We start from the raw sequence: 12,291 nt of genomic DNA, 5'->3' as shown, positions 1-12,291 counted from the left end.
GGTTTTTTTTTATGGCTGAGTAGTGTTCCATAGTGTGTATATACATCACATTATCTTTGCCAGTCATCATTTGATAGACACCTGGGTTGATTCCATATCTTAGCTATTGTGAATTGAGCTGCAATGAACATGGAATAAACTCTTTCATATACTGATTTCATTTCCTTTGGATAAACTCCCAGGAATGGGATGGGTGAGTCATATGGTAGATTAAATTTCAGATATCTGAGGAATCTCCATACTGTCTTCCACAATGGTTATACTAGTTTACATTCCCACCAACAATGGACTAAGGCACCTGTTTCCCCATATCCTTGCCAGCATTTATTGTTCTTTGATTTTTGGATGACAGCTATTCTTCCATAAACATTCCTATTATTTCCTTTGGATTTCCTTTATACTTTTACTAGGAGATTTTCTGCCTTCACATTCTTTCATAATGACTGTCATTCTGTTTCTGTGTATAGCACATACTTAATCATTTGTAAGGCTGGACAAGTGGTGACAAATCTAATTTCAGTTCATTTTGGTAGGTCTTTATTTCACCTTCATTTATAATTGAGCGTTTTACTGGGTACAGTATTCTGGGTTGACAGTTTCTTTCTTTTAGGACTTGGACTATGTCTCTCCATTCTCTGTTAGCCTGTAGGCTTCTGATGAGAAATCAGCTGTGAGACTAATTGGGGAACATCTGAAGGTAATCTGGCATTTCTCTAATGCACATTTTAGAATCTTTATGTTTTACTGTTGAAAGTCTGATTATAATGTGTTGTATTGAAGATACTTTCCTGATCCAGTCTATTTTGTGTTCTATGTGCTTCCTGTACTTGGATTTCCCTTTCTCCAAATCAAGGAAGTTTTCTGCTTTTATTTCACTGAGAAGGCCTTCTGACCCATTTTTCTTTCCACATCTTCAGGAACTCCTGTAACACATGTGTTTGGTCATTTGATAATACCCAATAAATCTTGAGCACTGTTTTCAGTTTTTCTATTTTTTCATCATACTCAGATATCTTCAAGGATTTGTCTTCTAGTTCAGATATTCTTTTTTTTTGCCTCCCCCACTCTATTGTTAAGGCTTTCCACTGTACTTTCTACTTAACATATTGAATTCTTCATTTCTAATATTTCAGTTTGATTTCTCTTCAATATCTCTATCTCTTGGCAAAATATTTTCAACCATATTGTGAATAGGTTTCTTTATGTCATGAATTTGTTTTTCTGTTATTCTTTTGAAATCATTTTCAGGCATTTTATCAATCTCTTCATATTCTAAGAGTGAAGTATTGTTGTGTTCCTTTTGGGAGTCATATTGTCTACCTTGTTCCTGTTTCTTGTATTTCTGCATTTATTTTTAGGCATTTGTGGAAACACTTGGTTTTCTCCTCTGATGGCAGTGACCTTTGGACTATGCTTCTGTGGCTTTGTGGGAGCTGATGCTCCTTCAGTGGATACCCAGAGGTGTGTGTGGGGTGAGGCCAGGGAGCCTCGCGTCATTGCTCAAGGGTGGGGCAGGAGTCCAGGGGGACACCCCAGTTAGGCATGGTAGATCGCCTCTGCTGTCAGCAGTGGGGAGAGTGTGATGATGTCTGCTGGTGTAATGACAGCCTCACCTCCTCTCTTCCACGGTGACTACAACCCCCACCCACACAGGTACATGAATCACACATAGGATCTGTGTGGTCGCCAGTGTGAGCACGAACCCTCTGCAATGACCCACCCCAGGAAATCAGGGAATTTTGAGCCTATGAACCGAGACACAGTCAATGCCCAGAGACCCAGCTATACGCCAATGCTCTGTGCGTCACAGAATTCCCACAACATAGCATGCAAGGCTCCCAGTCACAGTGTGCACGGGATTGACTCTCAGCCCTGTGAGCCTGCCCTGTTCATGGGGAGAGCAGAGGCATTGCAGCCAACTGCCTGTGGGTGCTCTGCCTTGGCAGTGTGAGCCCTGGAGCCTGTGACAGAGTGGGGGGATGGGAGTGCCTCACAGTCCGAAGTGGGTGCCCAGCCCCCTGCCAACCCTCCAGATGAGGATCAAAGTCCGTGGGGAACACTGAGTTATCCCCATGATGAAATCCCCTAGTTGCACATATGCATGAGCTGCTGCAGCTGCTGCTTGCATTAAGATGGTGCCTTCTTCCTGCTGGTCGCTGGTGCCCTTCTCAGGGGATGGGGAGAAAGCAATGTGCTCTTCTTTCCCCGGGTTAGGTGGGCATCTGCCCTGGGCTGGCCCTCCAGGCTGGACTCCAAGTCCGTGTGGTCTGCACGGTTCTCCCTCAGGCAGTCTCACCAGGGACACGGGCTGCCACAGTCTGCCTCACCCATTCGCAGAAGATGCTGTCTGCTCCAGCTCCCAGCTGCAGGAGTCAGGGGCCGCTGCACGTCTGTACTATCCGTGCTGCTCCACGGTGTCTCTTCTTTCTGTAGAAGTTCCACTGCAAACGTCTCTCCAACTCTCCCCTGGGAATGCACTTCCTCTGCTTTTCTTCTGTCACCTTCCCCTGGTCAAAATCAGCACACCTCGTTTCCCCATTCAGCCATCTTGGAATCCTCCCTGGATATTCTTCATACTATTAAACTGTTCACTTCCACATGATTAAAATGGTAAATCTGATATTATGGCTACCATAATTTTTTAAAAAATGCATTCACCTATTAGGAGGAAGAACCAAATTCATTAAATGACTTCCCAATATCAGTTAGTGGCACAGCAGGGATTAAGACCGTGTTCTTCCACTCGATAGTCCACAGCTTGTTCTAGCCAACAGTGAATGAAAAAAAAAATAATTATGGCCCCAGAATGCTGTCCCATATTGGCATCTATACAACCTCTGATCTAGCATGACATTGATATCCAAATATCACCAGGGCGTACCAGGCTCCTCCAAGTCCAGTTCTTTGATGACACCCAGTAGGTACCAATTTAAATGAGACCCCCGTTGCAGCTGAGACTTCAGTTGTTAGAGATGAAGACTTCTCTTTCTCCTCCCCGGCAGACACTGCTACGGCTGAGGGGCAGCCAACCGAGGCCAGCCATCATGCAGGCGCTCCCAACAGCAGGGAGCATCTCACAGGAAAGCACGGGATACCAAGGTCAGTTCTTCTGCTTCCAAACTGAACTATGCTGTTTAAATGATACTTTTTTTCAGAGATATTCCCAATTCTCTGCTTAGCATTTTTCAAATGTTTTAAAAAATAAATTCACTAAATCAGCTCATCAGGAAGGAAGGAAACACAACCTTCCTTTAAGCCAGCCTGTTACAAAGTCTCACAGTGTACCATGTGGTTGCCTTGGAAGCGGGGATTCTGTACTGCTGTCTGCCTTTCATCCCCCTCATCTCGCCTTTCTGACAACTGCAGGCAAGTTACAATTCAGCAGTATGTGAGAGTCAAACAGGGAGCTCAGGTTGTTCCAAGCAAAGAACTAATGATCCTTGAAAGCAACAAAGCAAAAGTACCCCTGCTGTGCTGGTATAAACCACAAAATTCTCAATACCAAAATAAACTCTGTAGATCAAAGATGCAGACATGAGAAACAAAACTGTAAGAGCTAGGAAAACACCTGGGTGCACCTCATTGGGATTCACCACCAACACAAAACTAAACCAACGTAACTGTAGAAAAACACAATGCATCTGCATGGCCAAAAACTACACAAGTCAAACAACACAGGGTAGCATTATAGGGGAAATACCTACAACACACCAGATAAACGACTGGTCTTCACTTACAATGTAGATTTTACAAATCAGTTTTTCAGAGACCTTTTTCCTATTTCCAAATGAAACTCTAACCACTCAACAACAGCTCTCCTACTCCCCCAACCCAGCCCCTGACAGCCATCATTTTAGTTTCCAGCTCTACAAATATGGCTCCTAGGTAATTCCTACAAGTGGAATCATACAGGATTTGCCATTCTGCGATTTCTTGATTTTACTGAGCCTAATACCCTCAAGGCTCAATTGCTATAACAAGTGTCGGAGCTTCCTTCCTTCTTAAGACTGGGTAATGTTCCATTGTGTACACCACATCCTGTTTACCCATTTATCCGTCAATGGGCTTTTGGGTTGTTTTATATTTCTGATGCTGTGTACAAATCAATGTTTCAAAAAGAGAAATAATCATCTAATGGACAGACCTAGGAAGGCTAGGGCTCGGTCTATGCAGAAGGTACTGCAGCAGGAAAGATCCACCAGCAATGACAGGGGCAGGCTGTGGGTCCAAGGAGACAAAACTGGGTCTGAAACAACCACTTTCGCTCACAGGGTGTTATGAATGCTGAAGCTGCCTGAGAGAAGATCACCTGCAGAGTTCTGTGCACTCCTCAGATCTCCTGCAGCAGCTGTCCTCACTCTGAGGTGCCTCTCTGGGAGCCCCTCAAACTGTCTCCCAAGTACTAGTTTTCAGTCACATGGGCTTTGTGTGTGTGTGCTGGTTAGTGCTCTGGCTGCTAAGCCATCCAAGCTCTGAGCGGCTGGCTCCTGCCCTATTTCTCCCTTAAGCCCCATTTCTTAGTGTGTGATCTTGCAGAATGCCAGGTTTCTCAAGGACATAAACAGCAAAAGCACCTTTACTTCCATACCTCGGAACAAAGATGACATTTGTGCCTACTTTCCTAGAAAGATGAAAAAGAAAAAAAGACTAGATAACACATTAGCAATTTCAATAAAAGACAAAAGTAACACATGCAGAGAGAATACACACACACACACACACACACACACACACAAGAGCTCTCGTGAGCAAACCATTTGCCCATTCGCAATTGGATAAACACTCATGTTACTGGTTCAAGGTTCGAACAAGAAAGCAGGACTCTTTCATTCCAGTTAACAATAATGTAAGGAACAAAACTGTTGTAACACAAGGGTGAGGCTATGATCTGCAGGCATTGTGAGCACACTGTTCCAAGCAGTTAGCAAGCAGCTTTAGAGATAAAAGAATGTTAGTTGGATGCAAAGATATCGGCTACATCTCTAACCCCATCAAGTCACCAGTTAAAACCACCTCCGTGTTGCGTTTTTGACATGTCTAAAATGACTAAAATTATTATGATCAGGTATATAAAACTATAAGCACAACTTTGCAATTATCTAGGGCATTTTCACGCATTAAAAAACATCTGTTTAGTAAGCAAAGCAGCACTGGTCGAGATTGATTTGCTGATAGGGTCCCCTTGGCATCTGTGTAGGGCACACATTTCTATCGATTCTCTCAGATCTGTCAATGAGGAGTTAGAGGAGGTGTTAAAAAAGACAGACGAGGTGGGAAGCTGTGAAGTGGCTGTGAGCATTGCTGGCCAACGAATAAGATGTCTGTTCAGAAATCACTAGTAGGAAGGGAAACACAGCAGACACACTGACTGTCTACCTGGTGTCTCCCAGGCATTGTACCTGATGCTGTAAGAGCACCGGCTATAAAGGCAAACCATGAGGGGAAGAAACGAAGATCTGAAGGCAGTGGTACCAATATTCATGTGTTCACCCCAGAGCCAAGGCAACACTACACAGCCTCCCACCCTGACCAAGCACCAGCAGCAACGTCTGCTCCAGGATTAGTAAAGAGGAACACGGAGGGCGTTGCAGCACAGTAGGTTAGGCTGCCACCGGGGATGCTGGCATGCCACATTGGAGTGCCCAGTTTGAGTCCCAGCTACTTCATGCTTCCAAAGCAGCCACCTACTAAGGTGTCTGGGAGGCGGCAGATGATGGCGTTAGTACTTCAGTTCCTGCCACCCCTGTGGGAGATCAGGATGGAGTTCCTGGCTCCTGACTTTGGCCAGACCCAGCCCTGGCTGTGGTGGGCATTTGGAGACTGAACTAGCATATGGAAGATCTCTCTGTGTATTTCTCTATTGCTCTGCTTTTCAAGTAGATGGAAAATAAAAAACACTAAAAAATGACAAGGAGAGAGAATGCGCCTTATAAAGCAGCCAACTCACACAAAGGTGCATTGGGCAGTATGTGGGGCTACGTGGTTAATGGGGCACAGTGGTGAGGTTGCAGTCACAGAAACGTGTCTGGAGGGGCCATGAGCAGATCTGGACATAAACCCAGCTCACCAAAGCCGAGCCAACAGCAAAGGCAGCTCTAACCAGGGAGACACACTTCACCACTGCCAGCTACTGATCTCTTCAACTCTGCACTCACCCCTTCTCCTTATATAAGGTGGAACAACCGATACTTCAGGAGCTCTATCATAAACATTCTCTAGGAAAGTGCTTTGAGCTCTTTGGAAGAAAAACAACATCAAACCCACAAACCAGCATGACTCCGCCCTGGGTTGGGGGGCAGCAACAATGACTGGGAGGACGGCCCCCAGCGCTGAAGTACACAGGATCCACTCCATAAGTCTCTCAGAGAGGTTCACGCACCTTGAAAACACATGCCTTGTTCCTCTGGGGACAAAGCCCATCGCCCCCTCTCATCACTGCCGCTATCAGAACCAGCTCCGTGCCTACATCATCTTAGGAGTCAAGCAAACAGGATGAACACCTGTTCCATGGAACAGATGTCACTAGGAAGGCAGCCGACAAGAGCCGGGCCCCGGAGACCTGGAGGGGCCAGGGGGACGAGGTCTGTTCCACACAAAACAGCATCGAGGGCACTGCCAGCTATGCCCCTGTGCTCAGCACTGTGCCTCCTCTGCTTTCCGATGGGACGCATTTAAGTTATCCAATCTTGACACTGCCTTTGCACAGGGCACTGCGCACCTCCCTGTCAGAGTGACTTTCTGAAATCATGCAATGTCTGGGAAAAGAGGTACAAATCTTACTCAGTGCTACAAGACCAAATTGAGGAGTAACTCTTGGTTACAAGGACAAATTACATTTGAAAATGCAAGGTACTTTCAGGGCAAGGTTATTTAAATAAAAATTTCTGTGCCATGAACTGACACCAATGAAAGCTAAATACAATAGTTAATAATACAGAGCTCTGGAAATAAAAGCATTTATTAAGCATTAAAAGTCATTGTGTATTCATCTAAGTGGCAGTATAAAAACACCAAAAACTAATTTGTTGAAAATTATACAGGAAATTGGAATGGCAATTAAGAATCAGCTCAGCAAACTTCCAATAGGAGCTGATAACTAGCTAGAGATTTCCTTGAGTACAGTTCCTTTGCTTCTTTTCGGTTACATACGTAGAGACAGGTGTCAGTCCAGTGGACACAAGAACTTTGAGAGAGACAGAAGGGGGGGGTCTTCCATCCGCTGGTTCACTCCCCAGATGGCTGCAATGGTCGGAGCTGCACTGATCTGAAACCAGGAGCCAGAAGCTTCTCCTGGGTTTCCCATGTGGGTACAGGGGCCCAAGGACTTGGGCCATCTTCTAGTGCTTTCCCAGGCCATAGGAGCTGGATAGGAAGTGGAGCAGCCGGGACTTGAACCGGTGCCCACATGGGACGCTGGTACTGCAGGCAGTGGCTTTACCTGCTGTGCCACCATACTGGCCCCAGAGGGCGTGGCTCTTACAAAGCAGACTGCCTGGAGATGGAACTGTGGTAAAGCACCTGCAAAGCAACTGGCTACAGAAGGCTCTTGCGAGAGTCTGCCCTCTACTGCACAGGTGAAGAAACCTGGTCATTACAGGCCAGGCCCCGAGCATTCCAAGACATTAGACAGGATCAGAAGTCCACTGACCTGGATTGGCAAGCCCCTTCCAGCACCTGGTGTGAGAACTCTCAGGACTTCAGAAGCACACCTGTGCTTCCAGAATGCAGTTCTTGGCACACAGCAAGAGCCAAGTGAGGCCTAGCTGGTCAATGTTTTTGAAGACCCACTGTGTAACAAACAGGCCACCGTGCACACAGCTACCACGCCACACACATGGAGGATGTGTTTTAGAATCCACTAGGACAGGAAACATTTAATTCTCAAAAAGGGGGGAGGGGTTTCTTTCTTCTCCTCCTCCTGTTATCGGTAGTCCTGGAAGTTACCATTTTTTTCCCAGGGGATCAAAAGGCACTTAAATGTATGACTGAGAGTGGAAAAATAGGAGAGAGAAATCAGGTATGGGCAGTTTCTCCATTTTCATTTGTGTGTGAATATTTAATATAGTGCAGAGACACAAAGCATTAATACAAGTCTCAGTGAGCAAGTTTCAGCTACATAACTTTATAACAATTAAAAATAAACCTGTTAATTTTGGGGAGATATCGCCAGCATTTGGATTTGGGGAGTGGAGTAAATTCTTCACTGGTGGAAACTAAATGGTGTTTGTGGCATTTTTATCATACAGCAAATTCCATCCATCCACTATAATTTTCTGAGGTGTTTTACAAACATTTTACACACTTTTAAACTTGTCTGTCTTCTGTGCTTTTTTGTAAGTTTGCTATTACAATGCATTAAACTACAAAAGCAATTTTCTTAAATGTTTAAGGAAATGGCAAGGCTAACCATCCTAAGTTCATCATTACACACAATATGCATGGACTGAAGTATCACAATGTACTCTACAAAAATGTACAATAAAAACAAAATTATCAATTATGGAACAGTGGAAATTAAAATTAGGTATATGAAGAGTGTAAAAAAAAAAAACCAGAAATCTAAGGAAAGAGTATGAAATGGGTTGACTAAATGAAATATTCAGAGAAAATGTTATTCAAACATGGTGTCTAAATGACATTCCGCACAAATATCTATGATGCTGAGGACAATTCTCGGTCAAAGGGCAAAAAGCACAACATAAAATCCCAGCAAGCGCAGATTTCCATCAGCCTGTACCCTGCTCCCTCCCGGAGGACCCCAAGTTCTTTTTTTTTTTTTTTTTTTTTTTTTTTTTTTTTAATTTTTTGACAGGCAGAGTGGACAGTGAGAGAGAGAGACAGAGGGAAAGGTCTTCCTTTTGCCGTTGGTTCACCCTCCAATGGCCGCCGCGGCCAGCGCGCTGCGGCCGGCGCACCGCGCTGATCCGATGGCAGGAGCCAGGAGCCAGGTGCTTTTCCTGGTCTCCCATGGGGTGCAGGGCCCAAGCACTTGGGCCATCCTCCACTGCACTCCCGGGCCACAGCAGAGGGCTGGCCTGGAAGAGGGGCAACCGGGACAGAATCCGGCGCCCCGACCGGGACTAGAACCCGGTGTGCCGGCGCCGCTAGGCGGAGGATTAGCCTATTGAGCCGCGGCGCCGGCTCCAAGTTCTGCCCACGTGAAACGTTGACCTCTTCTCATCTCAGCTGTAGCACGTTTCCTTTTGAGAGAAGAGCTTGTCTTTCACTGCTAAGCGAACAAGTCCATCATCACAACCAAACTGGAGTCATGGGACACTTGTGTTTACTAGACTCCCACTGTCAGCAGAGGGGAAAAAAACGGAGTCCCTGGGGTGGTGCTGTGGCACAGCGGGTAGAGCTACAGTCCTGCAATGCCAACCTCCCATATGGGCACCAGTTTGAGACCCAGCTGGTCAACTTCCAATCCAGCTCCCTGTTGACACACGTGGGAAAGCAGCAGATGACCCAAGTGCTTAGGCCCCTGCCACCCATGTAAGAGACCCGGAGATGCTCTTGGCTGTGGCAATTTGGAGAGTAAACCAGCAGATCAAGGTCCTCAGAACCAACCCTTAAGGCTTCCTGGTCTGGCTGAAAGGCCTGTGAGAGCATTTCAGGCTTGGAAAGCCAAGACTGTGGCAAAAACTATGCTACCCGGAGCATCTCTGTGAGACCTCAGTGAAAAGAAAGGGTCATCAAAGAAGGATGTACTCTTCCCTGAAGGGAGGGGGGAACATCCACTTTGCTTATGGCCATGTCCAAATACCAATGGAGTCTATGGTCACAAAAGGCTTCCATAGCCTTGGTGGCCCATGGCAAGAGCCTCAGGTGATCACTGACATCATAAATAAGAGTGTCAATTGTTAAATCAACAACAGGAGTCACTGAGCACATTCTCCCCATGCAGGACCTCTGTCCTTAATGAGTTGTACTATGAGAATTAACTGTAAAACTTGTCTTCAAACAGTACTTAGTACTTTGTGTGTCTGTGTGGGTGCAAACTGTTGAAATCTTTACTTAGTATAGAGTTGATCTGCTGTATATAAAGATCATTAAAAATGAATCTCAGTGGAGAATGGGATGGGAGAAGGAGTAGGAGGTGGGATGGTTTGGGGGTAGGAGGGCAGGTATGGGGGGAAGAACCATTATAATCCAAAAGTTGTGCTTATGAAATTTATATTAAATAAAAGCTTTCTATAAAAAAAAAAGACAGTGGCTACTGGCAGGGAGGGTTGGAACTGTGACTGGGATGGGGGCAAGAGGCCCTCCTGGGGTACACAGTTTTATTTCTTGACACAGAGGGCAATTACAAGGAAGTCTGCCTTCATTAAGTACAAATTTGCTTTCTGAAGTTCTCTGTATCTGCTTTATTTTATAATAAGATTATCCCAAGAGAAAAACAAATATAAATTGCTTCATTTTAACTGGGAAAAATTAATCAACTTCTGAAAAGTGCTTAAAGTTTCTTTTAAATAACAAAAATTAAGTTCATTTAGTTCCTACAATGCACTTTTAAAACCAATCTGATGATATAAATCTAGCAATCCTTTTCTAAATCTTAAATCAAAACCTAAGTTGAACACTGCTATAATTTGTCCAAGAAAAACAGCATTTTATAAAATTTAATGAAGCATGTTGTTTTCATAGTCTTAAATTATAGCACCTTTTTATAATTAAAGCTTCTCTTCTAAATTATAAGGTTTTGAATGACTAAGCAGAATTTCCTCAATGCGGAGAAAATTAATCTACCTTTTCAAGGGAAGTTAATGCTGTTGACTTCTCATCAAACAATTAAGTAGCCCATACCCCTCCTTTGGTTTGTTTTTAAGATCCATGTTCATATCTTGCTGATATAAATTTTCTTAACAAGAAAGGAATAAATTCAAGCCTCTACTTTAAACCTGAAAGATGTCTAAAAACATTAATATAATATTATATAATATTTATAATGGTAATATTATATAATATTATAATAAAACAGTAATATTAGATGGCACATATAAAGTAGAAACGTAAAGACAAAATCGGTGTTTCTCACATGGTGGACATGCCACTTGGGTGAATGTCAGAACCATCCAAGGAGATTAGAACTAACAATGTCCAGGTCCAAGCCAGAAGCAGCTACATCAGAGTGTACAGGGGTGGGGTGGGGGCTGCATCCTTCTTCCTCTATGCCCAACACACCATCATTTCCCCTTCGGAAAACAGAAAGACCCAAATGAGCTCTACCCCTACTTCAAGAACACCCCAGGAAACTGTGGCTCAGAACAGGACCACGGAAGGAAGAAAGCAATGAGCAAAGACACGTTCCACGTGTGGGGTGCATCCTCCAAATGCGCGACCCTCGATATCCACACACTCGTTAGCTGACAGGGAGGCTGACTGAGCACATCCTGGGGATGTAGTCACATTCGCTTTGTCGGAGGGACAGCTTACAAATACCTCCCTCCTCCGTCAGCTGTCTCTTCACCCGGCCGATCGCTGCGCTTGCTACCCAGAAGCTGCTGCTTATCTTTCTGGCATTTCCCCGAAATAGAGTCAGCCTCCGTATCTGTGGGTTCCACAGCCACAGATTCAACCAAACAGACCAAAAATAGTTGGGGGGGACAACAGCATCTATGGTGAAAAGGTTCCGCGTTCTTCTCTTGTCATTATTCCCTAAAAGCACAACCAGTCACTGAGCATTCCCATTATTCCAGGTACTGTAAGTAATGTAGAGACGGGAGGCTGAGCACAGGCTATGCAGGACCACTATGCCACTGCATATACGGGACGTGAGCACCTGCAGAGTTTGGTTTCCAGGGGGTCCTGGGACCAACCCCCACCAAGACTGACCCTTTTTCCTCCCCTGCCCATAAGCACATGAGCTGCCCGCGCGAGTACCCTCACCTTATTCTATGCTGGCCTGTCAGAGACTCAACGCGAGATGTATGCAGTCTCTGGTTCTGCACACCACGGCGTTATAGCTTCCATGTGTGATGCCCATTTGTTCCACTATTTTTGAAACTGTTGTGTGCAAAACACATGAGACGTGCAATTTGCCATCTCAGACACTTTTAAGTACACAGAGTCAATGGCACTAAGTATATTCATGTTACGTCGCCCATCTCCAGAGCTTTTCATCTTACTAAAATATAACTCCATTCCTGTTCAACGGTAGGTCCTGTCCCCAGCCCCTGGAAACCACCATTCTACTTTGGTTCTAGGAATTTGCCTTTTCTGGATACCTCACGTAAGGGGAATCACACAGAATTTGTCTTTTGATGACTGGCTTGCTTCATTGGCCCCATTTTT

At 44.9% G+C, this 12,291-nt stretch overlaps 1 protein-coding gene across 4 annotated transcripts in view; it reads right to left on the bottom strand.

Moving 5' to 3' along the window:
- Positions 1–12,291, bottom strand: part of AVEN (apoptosis and caspase activation inhibitor) — a 189,495-nt gene that overhangs the window by 42,317 nt on the left and 134,887 nt on the right. Inside the window, exon 1 of one of the 4 annotated variants that reach the window (XM_089310022.1) lies at positions 4,589–5,795. The exons of the other annotated variants lie outside the window; for them this stretch is intronic. Within the exon in view, the coding sequence (XP_089166148.1) occupies positions 4,589–4,607 (19 nt within the window). The 5' untranslated portion in view covers positions 4,608–5,795. Of the gene's footprint in view, positions 1–4,588; positions 5,796–12,291 lie in introns of those variants that run through there. 4 annotated transcript variants of the gene reach the window in all.

Source organism: Oryctolagus cuniculus, chromosome 12 (genome assembly GCF_051225735.1).
Source record: "Oryctolagus cuniculus isolate XC-2025 breed Fujian yellow rabbit chromosome 12, ASM5122573v1, whole genome shotgun sequence".
In the NCBI taxonomy this organism is placed as follows: Eukaryota; Metazoa; Chordata; class Mammalia; order Lagomorpha; family Leporidae; genus Oryctolagus; species Oryctolagus cuniculus.
This window is presented reverse-complemented; position numbering and strand designations above follow the sequence as displayed.